The sequence below is a fragment of the Pyrgilauda ruficollis genome, unplaced genomic scaffold (genome assembly GCF_017590135.1).
Source record: "Pyrgilauda ruficollis isolate IOZ18807 unplaced genomic scaffold, ASM1759013v1 scaffold6, whole genome shotgun sequence".
Lineage (NCBI taxonomy): Eukaryota > Metazoa > Chordata > Aves > Passeriformes > Passeridae > Pyrgilauda > Pyrgilauda ruficollis.
Genome location: NW_024527710.1, coordinates 3,083,601 through 3,102,945, shown reverse-complemented (window position 1 = coordinate 3,102,945; position 19,345 = coordinate 3,083,601). Strand labels below are relative to the sequence as shown.

At 38.9% G+C, this 19,345-nt stretch overlaps 1 protein-coding gene across 4 annotated transcripts in view; it reads left to right on the top strand.

Annotated features, from left to right (window-relative positions):
- The window catches only part of RPAP2 (RNA polymerase II associated protein 2), a 56,525-nt gene that overhangs the window by 26,562 nt on the left and 10,618 nt on the right, over positions 1-19,345 (top strand). Inside the window, exons 12-13 of one of the 4 annotated variants that reach the window (XR_005956431.1) lie at positions 7,250-7,399; positions 7,950-8,154. The exons of 1 other annotated variant lie outside the window; for it this stretch is intronic. Coding sequence is in view for 2 of the 3 variants with exons in the window: in XM_041483118.1 (XP_041339052.1) it covers positions 7,250-7,388 (139 nt within the window). In the remaining variant the exon portion in view is untranslated. Of the gene's footprint in view, positions 1-7,249; positions 7,921-7,949; positions 8,477-19,345 lie in introns of those variants that run through there. 2 more of the 4 variants (XM_041483118.1, XM_041483117.1) reach the window with 2 other exon arrangements.

The window sequence follows — 19,345 nt, the reverse complement described above, 5'->3', positions numbered from 1 at the left end:
GCAGGATCTTTGTAGTTATACAGCTGTTTGTTTTAAATAACAGCTAGCAGCTGATGGAACAATTCTCAACTTTCAAGGGAGAGGAAGAAAGTGGCATAAACAATGCATCCTGATATTCATGTGAATTGTTTGTTTGTTAGGTTAAAAAAAAAAAAACCAAAAAACCAAAGATCCAGAACATTTGCATTTTCTTAAATCCATTTTAAATTAACAGTTTCTGAACTTCTGAACTTGATAAGGTAGCTCTAAGTCTATGGCCTCAACTCTTCCCTCCTGCATAGTTTAGTTAAAACATTTAAATGCCTTCCAAGAATTTCCTTATGCAGCTTCATGGAAAAACAAAAGTTGAACTCTCATATGAAGGGAAAGACAAGAAATGACTGCTGATGTGGAATGTTAGAGTGAGCCTGCAAAGTATTTTGTAAATGTCCGCTGGGCTTCCAAAGCCCTTGTGAGGAGAGCGTGGTGTGCCGTGAGGGAGCTGTGCTGCACAGCCTGCGCCCCAGGGCCTGCCCAATGTCCTAGGAAGGGGTTTGGGCTGCTGCACCTCCAGCTGCGCCCCTGCCTGTTCTCTCAGCTGCCAGTTCCCTGTTTGGATACAAATAACTCACTGCGGGGGAGGGTGAGGGTAAGAAGGAAAGAGAGAAAAGCAGATCCATTGTCTTTTTTTTCAGTTGATAGCAAGCACTTCCATCAAACGCTTAGATAACCCTGGTGCTGTAGAATGCCTTTCCTTTTACTGTTGGTCATAGCCACCCAGTCATATCTGGCTACACCACACGTGAAATGTTGGCCCCATTAAAAGGGAGTGGAAGTTGACTTGCATCTGGACAACTACATGAAAAGTGTGTGTGGAAAGTGAACTTTACTTGAAGAAAAAATATATTTGCATAACTATATTTGCATATACATAAACATGTATCAAAGAACATATTTATGGAAGAAACTTGTAGAAGCTACATAGGAAAAAATAAAGGTAGTGGAAACAATTAACAAACTTAACTTTGGAATGAACCTTAATTTTTGCTGTACACTTGGATTATATAGGAGTTTCAGTTGTTGATTTTGAATCACTGTTGGTAGCATTGATTTAAATGTAGTGGACAAAAATTTTAAAGCATGAATAATTTAGTTTCTGTTGCCGTCAGAGGATTAACGTGCCTGTGCTGGATTCTGTGGACAAGTCAGTACACAATAATAAAAGGAAGTTAAATAATAAATAAAACATAAGTTGCACTTCAGTTACAAAATCCTTGTCTTTATGATGAGAATAGGATCTTCAGGCTATATTTAAAACTAGACCAGAAGTGGCTTTTTTATCTCAATCTTTTATTGCCTGTTTATTTTTGCCAGTTATTGCTGTTCAATGCTATGGGCTTTAGAGTGCTTTATCTTTCATTAAGAAAGTATAATACAGAAATATATTGGGGGAGATTACAGAAAGCTGGCCTGGAATGCCAGTTTCCTCTTTGACTGATTGGTAACAAAAGGCCCCAAACTAGAGACTATTTTAATTGCAGAGTTGCAAGTGACACTGATTGTAATTACTTTTTTCCAGTACTAGTATAGTTTAATTTAAAATACTCAGTTCTGAAGATATATCTAAATACTTTTGCATCTTGTTTGTAAGTTAGATGCTTCCAGTTCAAGATTGTCTGTCAAATATTAATGTGTTCTAATGGAAATTGTTCACTCTGGAGACAGCCTTTTGCTTTTAAGGGTTTGGGATTTTTTAATGTTGAGTTTTTTAAATCATGCTCTGACTAAAGTTATAAGAAACGAGTAGGGGTTTGGGGTTTTTTTTCACTGAAACTGCAAACATAACAGCTAAATTACATAAGTTGGGGCTGTCGTATTTTCTAATTTCTCAGCATATGTTTAAACATAGTAATTAAGTGTTACCACTTAATTACACCAAAGTTAATAATTTTTTTTAAGATCCCTGGTGTTCCATCTTTATCTTACAGCTAGACTCATATAGTGCTTCTGCTTTCTGTCCAATACTGACTTTGGTCTGATGGATGCCCCAGGCTTTGGGATTTAAGGTACTTTACTAACAAAATTGCAGTCCCTAGACAGGTGTACTGTATCTAGTGAGAAAGTGAGAAATTCTACCTCAAATTAAGCAAGCAGCCATGTATTGTGAAGAACATGCAAAATTACAGTGATGGTTTCAACTTGCTCTGCCCAGATGTCTGAGTGCCTTTGGGTAGGGATTCATGAAATGGATAAATGCAGCAAGCATTGGAGTTTACCCCATCAGCTGAAGCACTATTATAAGTGATTGATACATGGCAGCACTACAGCTGCATGTACAGGCAGATGGTCTGTGGGCTGCAGTGCACATCAATTCACTGAGTTTTATTGCTGATGTGTAACACTTGTTGGATTGAGTCAGTCTAGCCAGTTGTCTTAAAACAATTGTTTTTGTTTAATCACTTGTGTTGGAGACTTCCTTAAAAGGAACATAACTAAAAGGGAATCAGTGTTCTATAACACTACTATATTAAAAGAAAGGCATTTCTGATTAGTAACATTTTCATTGCATTGCTAAGCCCATCAAATCTGTAACTTAAGAGTAGTGCAAATATATTTAGAGTGTTAAAAAAACCCCACAAAACCAAAACACCCCGGCCCTTCTGTGTTGACGCAGTAGAACCCATTAGAATGGTATGGTTATCTGCATGGTTATTGCTGGAGCAAGAGTCTACTGGTCAGAGATTTGTTGGCACCCTTGTAGCACAAATGCAGTAGTCTGTGTCTGTGGTTTTGCTGGGGAAAGGGGGAAAATGCTGCCTGTAGTGCTGCCAGTTCTTGCTTCCTTTCTGTGTTCTGAAACAAGTGTTAAGGAAACTTTGTGATCATTCATTATTTCAACTGCATCATTCTGATAGAAAACTAGTTATCAATGATCCTCATTATGATGATCTTTAAAAATTAAGTCTTAAGTGACTAAACAAAAGTTAGAAAGAAACAGAGAATTAAAAAAACCCAACCCTTATGTTGCAGTGGTTATGTTTAGAGTCTTATTCACAGTACTTAAATACCTGTAACTGGCAGAAATACAACTTATTTTCCAAAGCTCACTCTGGAAAGAGAGTAGTGCTTGCCTGTTCCATCATTCTCTTTATACTTCTGTTCTTATTCAAATTCCAAGCATGTCAAACAACGTAAGGAACTCTAAAAAAATGTGTTTGGATCCATGGCTTCTGCCACAACCATTGGCTTTGGGGAAAAAATGAGGAAGACTGGCAATATTTTTTCTAGGAGGAGCTTATTATTAGTCTTCTGAGAATTAGCATATGGCTTTTCTTCATGAGTATACAAGTGCTTTCCATGATATTGGAGCAATTTATGTGCACTCAAATTCTCAACAATTTATGTATAATTTCAAGTGACCAGTTTTGAGGAATGGAAAGGAACCTGACTCTTATGTGGTTGTGTTTTTACCCCTGTTTCCAGGTGTCTGTTTCAAAGAGCTGTAACTGACTGGTAACACTGTGGTGGCTTTGAAAAATTTTAACGTTTTCAAAGGGAATCACAGAATTCATCTTAAACAGAAAGTCCAGAAAGCTTTCCCTGAGATCCAGTAGCTGGGGAAAGGATGGTACTGGACAATTGGTTTAGGTTTTTAGAAAGACTATTCATGCCCCTGGATAGGAAATGCCAATTAATGCTTTTAATTACTTAAAAGTTTTCTCTTTTCTGAACGTATTCAGCCGTCTTCGTTAAGGTATGCATAGATCCAGGAACAAGTTGTGCACCCTACCATATCAATTAATGAAACTTATTCCTAAAAGTAATTGAGGTTCAACTCCTAAATATACTTGCCAAATGTTTTTGTAAGGCAACTGATTCATAGAAAGCTTGGGCCTTGAGCTGAAGCACTGAAACTATGTAAACATTTTGTGCTATCCAGATGTCTTTAATAGCTTGATAAAAATTGATTATTCTTCACATGAATTTCACCTTAGTGGGGTTTTTTTCTTAAACATATAACATATGTGGAATAGCCAGCAAATACAAATTTTATCAATCAGATACAGTTTGACATTTTTAACACTTTTTAAACGTTACAAATGCCTGTTTACCATATGGTGTAAGTGGGTGTGCAGGAAACTACACTCTCATCAAGTCTGATATACTACTTTTCCATGATATGAGCATGAACATTTCCTTTTAGTAGCTCTTGCTGAAGGCAAGCCTTTGAAGAATGGGTGTGTAATTTTGGACTGTAACATTTACATTGCATACTTCTGTAGGTGGTTATTTTAAAATCAATTAACCCTTTAGCTTTTCTTATTTTTATTTGACTTTTATTAATAAAAGTTTGTTCTAGATTAATGCTGCAACATGTGAAAGAGGTAACAGAAAAGCAAAATTTGTATTTTCTTTCCACTGGTCCACTAGCCAGTTCTTATTATTGTGGCCCCAAGTATCCTATTTCCTGTTTCTATTCTCCATCTGTAGAAAATGCTGCAGACTTTCAAGGGAATTCTACAATCTTTGAACTGAAATCCTGTGTGTCATTAAATTGAATTAGTCATCATAGTTTCTTGAGAGATAAGATCATTGTAATTTTCTGTGACTTGAAGATACTGATCCCAAATGCTGTTCTGGCTTGTTTGCATACAATTAAGGTTTAATTCAGTTAAGCAGTCCCTCAATACTATCTTTTGCAGTACCTCAAATATACATTGGACCAGTGTTACTTAGAGCATGTAACTCACCACTCCACGCAAACCAGCAGCTTCTTGCTCTTTTCCCAGACAAAAGCTTCTGCTGCAGCAGCCACCTGAAACTAGAAGAGTACTCGATGATAACTGCTTTTCAAATGACAAGTTGAAGCATCATTTAAAGGTCAAAAGGGCACAGTTTTCCAAGAGAAAAGTGTTTGTACATAGATTCATAAATACTTAACATGTTGCCCCATCAAGATGCAACTTTTAACTAATTGCTACAAACTTGCATGTGCCTCTCTGAAGTGACTTGTTGATTTAGTCTCTTGCTTATCAGATAATCAGTAGCTTAATTTGTTTTAAAACAAAGTTTAGGTAAGAAAAAAAAATTATCCATGTCCAAAACTTTTTTTAACTTCCATTTCTCAGTATTTAATGCCTGGCAACTTCTCTGAAAATAGCAATACTTTTTTCTTTCTTTCTTGGTGTAAGCTATAATAGCTACTCTTTAAGCAGTGTGTCTTAAACAGGGTCTGACATTTACGACATGCTTGTAATTCATGAAACTATGTACTGTCACCAAGGGCAGTTCCAAAAAAATAAAGCATGTGAGCTTCATGGTAGTAAATATTTTGGTTGTAGAGTAATCCTTAAAACTGCACAGGCTTTCTGCTGTTTTTGAAAAATAATGTCTGTGTTAATATCCTCTTAAGCCCATGGCAGGACTAAGAAAATTCAAGTTAAAATGCATGTAAATCTACATCATGGCCAGGAGAATGGTTTGCAGTGCTACAGCTATCTTGCACCAGCACTCAGGAAGTCATGACTGTTTCTGCCACCAGTCTTTTTCATATACAACCTGCATAATTCTGAGAAGGGTGAATTGAAGACAAGTAGAAATGCAAGTCCTGGTCTTCCTCCCGCCATCTCCAGCCTAACACCCTGCAGTGGTTCCTCTGATCCTCTATCAGCACGTCTGTGTTCCCCGCTGATAAAGCGTCCCCGTGCAAACGCAGCCTCCTGCCGGCCTGGCCCGGCCAGGGCCGCTCTGATTCACCAGTCCAGGGAGCACCCCCGGGGCCTCCCACGGGAAAGAAACAACTCGGTCCCGGCTGGAATGAAGTGCGGTACAAAACCCTGTGGCCTCAGGCCAAAACCACAAACTCGACTCTGAATACTTCTCATATATATATATATATATATATATCAGACTTTATGCATAAGTCATTTCTTTCCACACCTTGCCCTTAATTTAAGCATCTCTGAAAGTCCTTCTCACCAAGTGTCAGAGTTTGAGAGCTGAACTATTTAGCTAAATGTACATACTGAAATGGAATCCACAAAGAAATGGGAAGTAGTTTTAACTCATTAAAAGTTATAAATGTTATGAGTTAACATTTTAACTCATTAAAGTTACATTTTTTCAATCAATTTTTTTTGTAAATTAAATTTTTTATTAAGCGATTCTTATTTACTTATTCTTATTTACTAGAAAGGACTTGTAAGGTCCTTTCTTTGTGTTTTATCACTCTTTTTGCTTAGTTTAAAAGAATCTTCTCTTATATGCAGCTTTTTTCAAGTGGAGGTGGTCTTATGCCAGTGACTGCAGGGGAGATTGATCTCAGTTGTTACTCACTTGAAGACTTCCTGAGCTGGGAAGTTTTTAGGAAGCTGGAGACTCTTGAATTTCTTATTAAAAGTACATCATTGCACAGATGTGTTCTAAAATAACTATTTTGTGTATGGTGTCAATGGCACTGTTTATCTACAGTATTTGAGACAAAGTAACTGCTGCTGGGATAGGAGTTCTTGTTAAGTGATCTTGTCAGTAATCTTTGGTGTTGAAGTTTCTTAATATTCAGCATGAGCTTTAATACTTGATTTTGTTCATTAAAGATTTTTAAATACTTTTTTTTTTTTTTGGGCTTAGAAATAGATTCAGTTATTACTGCCTTTGCAATATTCTGCAAAGAATAATTCCTAATAGAATTAGGAGAAAAAGGAAGGACTTCAGGATAAAAATATATTCAGATAAATTAAAGGGCAAATGGGAACAAACAGCTCAGTATTTCAGCTCAACTGCATACAGATGTTATATATGTAGGTGATCTGCATAGTGGTAGCTCCTTCCCAACTGAGGAATTTTATATCTCTTTTATATTTTAGTTATATGAAGAAGTATATAACTTTCACTGTGTGACTGTTCAAGAGCTTTTTGGTAAAGAAATAAATAATGACTGGGATCCTTCCTTTTATATGTCTAATTGTACATTTGTTTATTCTGACATCTGTCTACATTATAAAACATCTATGTACAACTGATTAGAGGCATACAAACTACTCTTATTTTTTCTAATTAGATTTTTTTTATTTACTGCATACTAATAAATAATATTTTGGTACAGCACATATTGTATATCATACATACAGTCCATTATATAGTGTAATCAAATGTGACATTATAAACTGCTTTTCTTCAATACAGTTATTTGAACTCACAAGCTTTGCTTTCTAACATCTGCCACTCAAAAGTTGCTTTACTGTATGAAATACGTTTGGGTTTTTTCCAGATTGTCACAAACATCTCCGCTTTTCAAGACTACTCAGACAAGCCCAATGTACACACAGTTCCTGACCACATTGCTGAAAGAACTGCATTTCAAAAATGAAGATCTGGAAAGTTTAACAAGAATATTTAGAATGGACTGACAACTTGAATGGTCAGTCAACTTTAAGCTACTTTGTGTGTCTTAAAACCAAGCTGGTTAACCACAGGTTTAATTTTCAGCATTTTGTAAGTATGTACAGTAACTACAGATTGTATCAGCTGGAGCAGAAAATGTGTGAAGCACATTTTAAAGTAAAGAAATATGTATGGTATGGAAATGAGTGTCATCATTTTGTCACTTACAGTAAATGCCAGCTGCTTACTTATCACACTTATCTTTTGATAATGTATGATTGCTTTACTGGAATTCTGAGGAATTTTTACTAACAGTTTATTAAAAAAATAAAATTCTGTGTGGCTGCAATGGCTAAGACTCACCAGGTGGTTTTTAATTATTTCAATGAAATTGTTATGTTCTCTTTTTGTGATATAAAATTGAGTTAAGAGCCACGGGTTTATTTGCATAATGTTGAGATTACGTTTTTCATTCCAAGTAGGCCAAAAAATTTAAGAGCAACTACCTTATGTTGATCATACTGAACTGATTTAATGAATATAGCATTATAGTATCATTACTGATCTCACTCCTTTGTTCCCCACAGAATAACATTATCATCTTAGCATCTCCTGCTACCTGAAATAGTTGCACAGAGAACAAAAGAACACCTTCAGTTGTTTGAGCTTTTTAAAATGAAAAATGAAAATTAGTGTGAATTGTAGTACTTGCATTTCTGCTTTTTCATTTCCTTCCTATGGGTAAGAATTTTGCAGTCTTGTGAAGAAGCTGACTAACCGCAGTTGTTCAAGGTATGAAGACAAGTTAAAATATGGATCATTTGAAAAATATTTAAAAGCAGTAGAAAAGAATTTGGATTGGTTTGGTCTTTCTTGGTTTGGAAACTTTCAGTCAAAGTTTGTCTACAGGGATCAGGGAAAGAGAGGGAAAAAAGCATGTGAGCCTCGGACGGTAAAAGCAGTGCTGCTGACGTTTTTCCAGTTGCCCCTGTGCTTGGAGCACGAATCTTTAAGAATGATGACTACAGTACACAAATATGTCTGATTCATAGCCTGTTTGTCTTGCGATTTCTAAGAAAAGGTCTTTGAACTTGTATAAAAGTTATTTTTAAACAGACTCTAGTTGTTACTAATTTGGACTTTTTAAATATATTTTAATAACTAAAAATATTTTGCTTTCAGTAGTCATTTCATTTCAGAGAGTTGTGTTATTTAGGCTGAGTATGTTTGGAATAGCTTCTTTCACTAACTGATTATAAATTGCACTTTAAAACTAGTCCACTAGTAATTCTTAATGATTCCATAATAGGTTTTATTGCATAGTTCTCAGATCATAGGAGACTGTATTTTGAGAGACTTGAGAAGAAAGTTGTAACTGACAGTGCTTAGTCTACAGCAAATGCCAGCTCTAGGTAAGGCTGAGGCAAGCCTTGCCAGGGCTGCTACACATTCGATGCTACAATTCGCTCCATTTAAAAAACCAAAGTTTTTTCCTTTGGTTTGCTTCTGTAATTGGACACCAGAAAGGAACTCTACACTTAAGTAGTTTACTGCTGTGTAGTTTCTTCATGGTAATCAGAGTAAATATGTGTAGATTACCCCCGACACACAGAAGCTCATGCAGCTTTGCCATGGAAGCTTCACTGAGCAGTAAACTTTATTTAGGCAATGCTTGACTTTTCCAAACTTACATTGTAATGGAAAGTTACGTTCAGTGTAAGTTGCAAAAGCAACAGTTTAGAATTAGGATAACCTTGAAAGCAGAGTTTCAGCTATACATTTTTTTAAGTATGCAGTAAGGGGGAAAATGCCCATTACGATTAGAGTGTGTCTGACACAAAATTTATAAGAATTATTGGATAGATGTTACATTGGTTTTGTACCATAATGGAAAAAATTTACTTGAAGCATATGGAGAGAAGGGTCAAGACCTCACCAGAAGATAAATTTCTATAGAAGACTTGAGTATGGTACTCATAGGTATGATACTCTGAGCAGAACTTAAACCTTTAATTTGTATCTATTCTTTTTTTTTTACCTTGGGGCACAAAGATTACCTCATAACAGTTCTGCCATACAGAGTACACCTAGAAGGCATTGCAAGTGTACATCATACCAGGAATGTGACTGTGTTTCATCAGGTTTGATGGCTCTCATTTGGAAAGTTTTTACACTTCCTGTCAGTTTAGTGGTGTGATTTCTTTTGTAGTTATTTTTAGGCTTGGTCTTCAGCACCTACTGTGTAGGAAATGTATAATCTTGTAATAAGAATGAATAGGTTACAGGCTGAAAGACCTCTCTATCAGGGTTCACTGTAACTGCTTTTACTGTCTGCCTCAGCAGCTCAAAAAAGTAAGCTTTCAGGATTTTTGCATCTCTTCTTACACTGCTGTGTAGTAAGCTCCCTCATTCTTTTCCTTACCCTACAAGAACAAAATAACATTTCTCCATCCATGAGGAAGAACATTCTGTAGTATGCTGGGATATTCTTCACTTGATCATTGGAGATGATTTCATCTCCATTAGATATAACACACATGTAAATAAATGCAGAAAGTATACATATATACCCAATACTTTGGAATAGCAGAGAGGCTATAGACTCATCCCAAAAGGATCTTTCAATACTGTCAGCCTTAACTGTGTATAAAAATCACAACTCAAATACCAAAAATTCAGTTCATTTATGTAGTTTTCTTATGAGCATGCTTTGTAACAGCCTAACTGCTTAGAAGTGGTCAAATCTAGATATAATTTTTTATCTTAAAGCAAATTTCTGTCACAACTATCTGCCCTTCAGAAGATGTCACTCTTTCTTAACACTGCTGGTTTTTGGTGTTGTTCTGCCCCTTCTCATTTTGCTTATGTTGGCAGACAGATTGTTTCCTTGTGGCCTTGTTTCTGTGCTTACTGTTTTTCCTTCTGTGTAAGTTAAACAGATGAGAGCAGTTGACATTTGGGTCAGTGGTGGTTTCAGCCTTATCTCAGATACACTAAATTGTAGTGACTGACTTCTGAGCTGCAGATGTGGAGAGACATCATGGATCTGGGGTTTAGGGTAAATGGGACAGAAGCCTCTATTTCTGAACAGCTCTGTCAAAGGGGCATGAACTTGGCAAAGCCATTAGCACCTTAGATGATAAGGATAATGAAGTCTCAGAAGTCCACTGCCATAACCATGTAAAGCATCCAGCACTGTCTGGTCCATGGCCAGCAATTGGAGTAGGATGTGTTTCTTCTAATAGCAGGGAGGGCAGAAAGGAAACCAGACTTAAATGGTGATTTCCCCCCCCCCCCCCCCCCCCGACATATATAATTGATTTAGTAAAGAATAGAAGAACAGCTTAGTTTAAAGCTTGAAGCAAAGCTTGCTTCATGCTGTTGCAGCCGCTGTGCCTCAAAGGAGGAATGTGTGATACATACCTGCATGTCACAGAATGGATTTCTTACCAAGTTTTCCTTAGCTGTAATGAAATAATCTCAGGAAGAGAACAAGGACATACACAGAGTCACATTTTCTCAACATTATTCAAAGCAGTCTTTACGCTGGCCAAAGAGGCTGATGGAAAGACTTTTTGTGTCTATTCTCGCACCAAAGTTCAGTTCACAGTCTGGTAAATGCTCTCAGTGTAAGCACTGCACTCTGTAATACTGAATTTCCTAGCGCAGAGACCTTCACTGCTGCCATTTGATTATTTCTGCCCATAGACCATGCTTAGTGATGTTTCTTGGATTTTGGAGAGAAAAAGAGGAGTCAGAGTGCTTCATGTGATGTTCACCATTTCAGGAAAGCTGAAAAGTCATAAAGTTACCCATACACGTTCAGGTTTTTGAAGAGATTACCTTGAATCTGTGTAAAGTACCAAATCAAGCTAGATACGGTAATGCAAAATCCTACATTAAAACAAGCAGAAGAGAGCCTGATTTATTTAATTGAAAACTATCAAAACAAAAAAGGTCCCCAGCATAACTGACAGGGCTGTGCTGCTGTCCAAACCCAGGGCTGGAAATTTAGATCCACCCTGTCTTTCAAAGGGAGATGCAGGGAGCAACAAGGTGCTGGTACTTGCATAAGCTGTGTCTGGGGCTTCACAGGCTGTGTCCACACAACACATACAAGATTCACCTGTATTTTCACTCTTCAGTCTCAGTGAGTAGCTTAAAAGTGAGACATCTGTTGTGGTTTTAGGGGGGAAATAACGGTTTTGTGAATCTTCATGTTCCATTCCCTACCCTTCTTCCCCTAGTTTGAGAGAACCTGGTTTCTACAAAGTGCAAGAGGGGATGAGCAGCTCAGCTGGACATGTCTCTTATAACTGCTGAGAAAAAAGGACTAGCACATCAGAGAGAAGGAAAAGGAAGAGAGAAGGGGAAAGCAATACTCATACCATCTAAATTTAGGCATCCAAACTTAGGTACCCGCCTCTCTTCATTTGCTTCAGAGAGAATTGATGCTCTTAAATTTAGGGTCTCCAAATCTTACCTTAGTGCATTTATGAAATGGATTGTGGTAATGCCTCTGCTCCTGTTCCCTCATGGGGGAAAGAAAGCAGAAAATTCAACTGAGAATACTGACACAGTAGACTGGCTCTCCCTGGAGTAATTTGTAGTAGAGTGTGGCACTAAACTGAATGGGGACCTGCCCCTGCACAGTGGGAAGTTTCTAAGCAAGCTGATCCTATTATTCACTTATTTTGATGGCTACTACTTCACACAATTTTTTTAACCTATAAGAGTTAACACCAAAAGAATTAAAGTGAGTGGCAGTCTTTAAGGAAAGTAAAATAATGTCCCTATGTTGAAATTAGGTCACACTCTAGTTCAAGAGTTTGCCTCTAAGTTTTCCATACTTATTGTTTATGTCTGCAATTGCATGTGAACACACAGTACTGTGGGTGGGGTTTAGCTTGATCTCACTGGGACAGCAGGTAATGCTGAACTGTCATTTCCAGTGAGCATTAAATATTGAAAACACAGACTCAGCCTCTCCTTTTGGCAAGTCTTAAGTTTCCATTAGAAGCAGATGGCATACAAGGTAGGGCTAGGCATCTAACTATAAAGACCTCCTGTTTCTCAACTGTGTATCTCTACCACCTGACAGCCAGTCCTCCTCTGATTAGTGTCAAAGGAAGTGGGTGTGCCTTCCATTAGCAAAGGCGGAAAGTAATATTGGTGGAGACTTTTCCTCTTGTGAGCTTTCTTTTTGTGACTCTTCATCTTAGAAACACTTCTCTGCACAGAGTGGACAGTACTTTGGGAGATGGGCTGCCTGAAAGATGCTGCAGAACGTGAGCTGTGGCATTTGTGGTGCTACACAGGATTTGGTGGGGGGGATGTGTGTGGGAAACACATATCTTCAGGTGGCTCTCATTTAGCATTCCTCATTTAGGCTCTGGTTTCAAAAAGCCAGGGAAAGCAGACGAGCCTCTGAGCAATGTATGGACATGTGTGATAAAGTCATTCCCCCTGAGCTGCTTGTAGCTGTAGAGCAAAGTGCAAGCTGGAGTTCTGAAGAAAATAGATAAACTTTGCTATGAGAATTGAATGTGTAGACTGAACTCCTAGACTTGGTAAGGCTAATCAATCAGAACAGTGCAGTAAGTGTGGCCCCTGTATGCTGCAGCTGTCCCCCTCTTTGTTGACTATCCTGCAGTTGTCTCAAGACAAGAGCTCCAAAGAGACCCTCTCCAACAAACAGGCCAGAGCAGAACCACAGGTTGTAAGGCAGTTACCTCTTGCCACTCGGCAAAGTCCCTGCTTGGAAGTCAGTCCTCAGGACAGTGCAGTAGCCTGTTCTTTAAAGGCAAACTCTTCAGTACATTTTTGCACACTGTGATTACCTGTGGGAGGTGCATGCAAGGATCAGAGCACAAAGCCACTGGGGCTACTGGCTGGTACATCCTGCTTCATCAAATCAATGCCATTTCTGGCACTTCTTACCTTCTTAAATTTTATGGCATATGTAGCTGAATTGAACGCTTAGGGGACAGCAGCAGCTTCCTGGGGAGTCCTACAGTTAGGTTAGAATTAGTCATCACTACAGAGAGCTTGAAGGACTTTGGATACAGCTTTAATAAGCTGCAAACACTAGATCAGGATTTGCATCATAAATCTTGCCTTTTTGTTCTACTCAAACAGGAGTGTCTACAAATCAGGTTAATATAATTTAACAGTACAGTAGTTAAGCAACAAAAAGGACCATAATTGGTAGTATTATCTAAGAAGCCACAGCAATCCTGCTTACAGCTGTCAGCTAAGATCTGACTCATCTAAGGTATTTTATAGCAACCATATGTTAGGCACGTCTATCTCACCTATTATGCAGCAAAATGATAACGTTTCCTAATCAGGATTTGCCACTAAGCAGGATTTTCCGTAAGCACCTCAGTACTGCAAGTGCTATCCACAGTCAGGAGAAAACCTTTTGCAGACACTTGTTAATTTAATAAATAGAATAAATGGTTGCAAATCTGTGGCTAGTACTGATTTAGCAAGGCTGGCTGTAGTTCAAAGTGTAGGTACATTACTTCGGCAGTTGAAATGGTAAATATCACTTTAGCACAGAATTCATGAAGATAATTACTAACTTTTGCAATTCTTGTTCAAAAGTTTCAGATTGAGGACATGGTCTCAAAGCATATGATCCATTAAAATACTTTGCTGAGATGTATTGGTGTGATATCTTTACCTGCATAGCCAGAAAAGAGAGAGTGAATTCACATTAGTACAGGAGAGAAAGATTAAAAAATAGCTTTTAAAATACTGTGGTCCTTTTGTAACAATGTGGGTGGTTAAGCTAGAATAATAATTGCACTTTAACAAAGGCAGATACTGTTGAAAACCCCAATGGCTGCTGATTTTTGAACACGGTTTAGATCGAGTTCACTGTTACACAGAAACTTGCATAAGCCTGCACCCCTCTGCAGTTCAACGTGACTCCTTCTTGCACAAAGGCTGGTTAAATGTCCATCGAACTTAATTATTCCCAAGCAGTCTTGGGAATACAGGGGATAAAGCTGCAATCCCAACATTTCCTTCTGCTCTCAAAAGGGCAGGGTAGTTTTACTGCTTAAAAGCTTTTTTGAGTACAGAAGAGTACTTTTTTTCCCCTGAACTATGGGCTCTCAGCAAAGCTAAAAAAAAAAAAAAAAAGATATTTTTGCTGTTTAAGATCCTTAGCTTGTTATAAAATTTCACAACTAGAAATGCAGTTAAAGTGTTTGTTCCTTATTAAGATAATTAAGAGCATTTGAAAACTTGAAAAATAAGTGATTTTACAGATACCACATTAGCCCTCTACAGCTCTGGGTCATATATATGTCATCTCTGCTAAGTATTCATTTCTAAGATCCTCCCAAGCTCTGCTTTTTTGTTCTCTGAACATCTGATGCTTCTTGTTATTCTTCTATAACCACAGATGTACCCTCTTCAAAAAACTCACAATCTCACAGTGCAAAACTGACAAGCTGAGTGTTAAACCACACACCCCAAGCCGCCCTGAAGAAAAACAGAATCACGCTTGAAGCAAAACAGAATAAATCACACAAATTGTTTCCAAAGAATGAGTCCGAAACATTGCAAACTGTGCACAGGCATTGTTTCCTAAGAATGCAAATGCGATTTTTATGCTCACTCTATAAGCAGAGACTGATCTCCAAAAGAAGAGATTAATGTGAACAACTTTTTATTTCCTTAAGTTTTCTCTCTGAGCTGAACTGGAGCCTTGCTGTGGGACCGAGCCGAAAAGCAGCATGGGTGTGTTGCTGTGCTGGCTGAGTTACACAGGGCGAGCGAGGCCACTGGCTGGGAACGTGTGGTTTGTGCAGCGCGGAGCCGCTCTGCACCGCGGCTGAGGCTGCCGGGGACAGCGAGAGCTCCTCGGGCTCAGAGCCGCGCCGCAGCTGCCGCGGGCCCTGCGCGACACAAGCGCTCCGGGCACGGCGCGGTGAAGCCACTTGTCCAGCTCTCCGTGGCCAGGCTGTAGCAGGACCACACAGCTCTTTCAGCTGTAGTGCCTCTGCAAGCCATCCCTTCTCCCATGGCCAGGGCCGATGTGGGACAAGATTAAGTCCGCAGTGCTGTAGTGCTAAGGCATCACATACGTATAATTTGGCTTGGCAGTAATGCCATAACTTATCTAAAAGGTTTTATGATACTGTCCTGCAAAGAATGAAGGGATCATTTTCACACTCAAATACTCAAGACCTGCTGGCTGTTTTCTTAAACTATCAAGCACACATCACACTTTACAGCATGTTATCTCCTTCTCCCTACAGTTAAAAATTTGTCACAGCATTAAAAAAAATGTAAAAGTGTAGCTACAAACATTTACCTATCTGCCTTGAAGGCTCTGTCAGTATCTAACTGTAAGTAGTGCTGTTGTCTAGACTTCACTGAAGAAAAGTCTTTTTTTTCTAATCTGGTGATTCAAAGGTGAAACACTGACCTCCAGTTCTGGTACTTGACTGATCTGTGTAGGAGTAATGCTGGATTCTGGGTTACATCATTTATATCTTAGGGGTTTGAGCCAAAAGTTGGATTTCTTTTTTTCCTAGTTCATCTCTATCTGATAACCTTGAATACAAGATAGATGACGCCTGTAGCAAAGCTGATAAAGTCACCACTGCTAAGAAGCAGGAGGGAGGGGGGAATGGAAGCACAACAGTATAGATACATATCTTCACATCCTTATTTCCTTTACAAATGGAGGAAGGAAGTTCCCTGCAGGTTAGCTGAAGAGTATCCGCTCTTACCATCTAAGTACAATTTCTAAGAGCCACAGACTCTTAAAAATACTGAATTCAGAACTTCACAGATAATTCACTCCATAAATAATACTCTGTACGTTTTGCTTCTGAAAAACTTCACTAAAATTCACAACTGGGTATAAAGCCAGAGTTATGGACACTCACCCCACCCTGTTTCATATCTCTACTCTGTTTCTGTCCCCTCTTCTTCCAAATCCTTCCTGTTCTTCCCATCCCAGCGTATGGCCATTCCTTTCTGCCGTGCCACTTCACTAATTCCAGCAGTTAGCACGCATCCTCCTGCCTGCTCCCTGTGTGTCGCTGTAAAGATCTCACCCAACAGTCATCTTCCCCAGCAGGAGACCCCTGGGCTTCCCATCCCTCCTGCTGGCTGCCTGCACCCAGGAAGGGATGGCTCTGTGCAGCCTTGTGCTTCCCACTCCCATGCGCACACGGACTCGCTGAGGGGAGCCTGCTGCAGGGCTCCTTCCCCCAGCACAGGACAGCAAACGGGCTCGCTCTCCCCTTGATCCTCCAAAGTGTGGCCTTGGTTTGGTGCCCGTGTCCACAGGTGCTGCTCTGCAGCTGGGAGGGCCCCATGGGCCACATGACCTGTGCACAGACAAAAGTACTCATATAAAGAATCTTACAACAGCACCTATAGATTATTATGAAAGCTGTCTCTAAAACAGGCATGAATCACCCAACAGCTACAGCAGTACTCCTGTGCAGAGATGATTACGAATTTTTATGCAACTTCTTTAATCAGAAGAGACATACTTGGTTGAAAATGAAACCTCTGCAGGAAAAGGTTGGTTTTGATTAATTTCTCAACTTGAAAAAGTGTCCAAATTGTCAGTGTGTTTCACTTTGACATTTCTAAACATACAGAGAAGGAAAGAAAGAAAAAAGAAGAAAATCAAGTTTCAAGTCACTTTTCATTTTAAGACAGGTTAAATTTCATTATATGATCAACTGGTGCAGTAACAGCCTTGTTCAGAATTTCTTGCTCTATAAGAATCCCTATATAACAGCCCCTGTATACCTATAGACTGTTACCTATAAAGGCCATTACCTTTCATAATGCAACCTCAGGGAAGATTTTTTTACTAAAAAAAAGAGAGGCATTCCTACTTTTAATTAATTGTTGTAAAAAATTGTTTAGTTTCAGAACTTTGACCAGGATTACAAATTAAAAAAAGAGATGCATTCCTACTTTTAATTAATTGTTGTAAAAAATTGTTTAGTTTCAGAACTTTGACCAGGATTACAAATTCACCAGTGAAGATAGATCAAACTGAACAGTGACTTCACAGGATCATGCTTATTTTTATTTGCTGATTTTCTTTTTGTTTGAGCTAATGGTCTCCTTGTGGAATGTTTACATGCATTGAGATGCATGTCTCCTTTAGAATGATTATCAATTGGCAGTTTGATCATCAATTTGAAAGCATTTTTCAAAGATGCTAAACCCCTTTTCACAGAAAAAGAAAGTGAAAGGGGAGCGGAGTCACTCATCCAGGCACATGGACTATGTCACCTGCAGAACCAGAGAACTCTTAGCTCCTGGTATCCACACTCATGGCCTGGACATTAACACAGCTTGTACCAAAACTGATAGCAGGCATCCCACCATGTTGCAAAGGAACATCCCCTTCTGGTGGAACATGCATTTGAAATTCAAAACATGTTTGCTTGCTTTTTGGCAGTACATGCTGTAATGCCTCCCTTACTCTTTTGCCTAACCCTACACAGAGCTGAAGAAAAAGAAAAGTCCATTGATCATATTTTTCCATATCAGTTGCTTTGCATTGATGTTGCTGATACTGTAAACTTGGCTGCACACCAAACAGAAATGTTACAGCTGAACTGGGTCAGATTTTCATAAGTAATCACCACCAGATTTGGGTCATATCTGTAGATACTGCCACTGCAACCTTTAGACTCAGTTCTGAACATGGTTAAGCATGTTGAGGCCAAGCACTTTGAAATGAGAGACTAATAGTAGACAATTTGCTCTGGCCTCAAAAGTGAATGCTGAGCTCTTTGAGGAATCTGGGCCACTCCATCCATCTTCTCTATTTATAACCATTCTGCCCATCAAAGGAGACAAGGCTACAGATGTAAGGGGAGCTGATGGCTGGGACAGAGCTACACCTCAGAAGTTTGAGATCTTGAGATCCTCTAGTTCAGAGCTGCACATTGAGGCCACCTAACAGTAAATGGCTCTCAGGGAGAAGATAATGTGGCCACTGAGGAAAAATGAACTGTTCTAAGCTATTCAAGAAAGAAAGCAGAATGGGCTAGACGAAATAATGTTACTTTTTAAGAGTCTTGCAAAATCAAATTGTGTTTGAAAGCAGCAGTGAACTTCAGTATGTTTGTAGTAGTAAAAGGTAAAAGAGGATATTAGGATCCAAGGAAGTCTAAGCCATGTGGTTAACTACTAGTACAACCCAGCAGTCCTGGTTATTAGGAATGACAAAGCAAGAAATAAATTAATGGGGATTGGGTGTGGGTGGAAGGTGTTATTACAAATTAGTAAGATTGCAAATCCTGAGTTTCTTCTACCAAGCATTCTTACTAAAAAGCCTTCTGTTAGGGAGAACAAAAATAAAAGGGATGCGTATTAAGTGTATGAAAAATCAGCTTGAATGACTGAATCTCAGAGTGGATTCCAGTAGTAAATGGGGCTGACTATGAGCAAAGATTGTAAATAGTTCTTGATTCATGGTGGGCTGGTTTGGGGCAGCTGTTGGAAGTATTTTTTTTTAATCCAAGCCATCTGTGTAGAGGCGCTTTTCATGCAATGAATTCCATCAGCACAACAGGCGAGGTACCTACAGTGTGTCTGTGACAGTAAACCAACAGCTGGTACTGAACTTGCCTGGGATTAACACTTGTTCAGAGAGAGGGGTAAGGAAGGGCCAGCACCAGGTGCCGTGTGGAAACTTCAGCAGTGGTTTAGTGAAGAAAAGCAGGATGTCAACAGAGGTTTGACACAGGGGGGAGATGAGCTAATAGTGAGGAGAAAGGGTGTGGGGAAGAAGCTGTCATGTTAAAATCTGTGCCAGTAGAATTGGCAGATAACATTAGAGCACGTGGAGCCGTAGGGTGATAAGGAGGGTAGGTCAGTGTTACAGAGTGATCTGATTCATACAGTCAGAAAATACAACCAAATGCAAGAGAACCCATCTGGGAAAAAAGAAAAATCTCCTGTGGCAGGGTGAGAATCT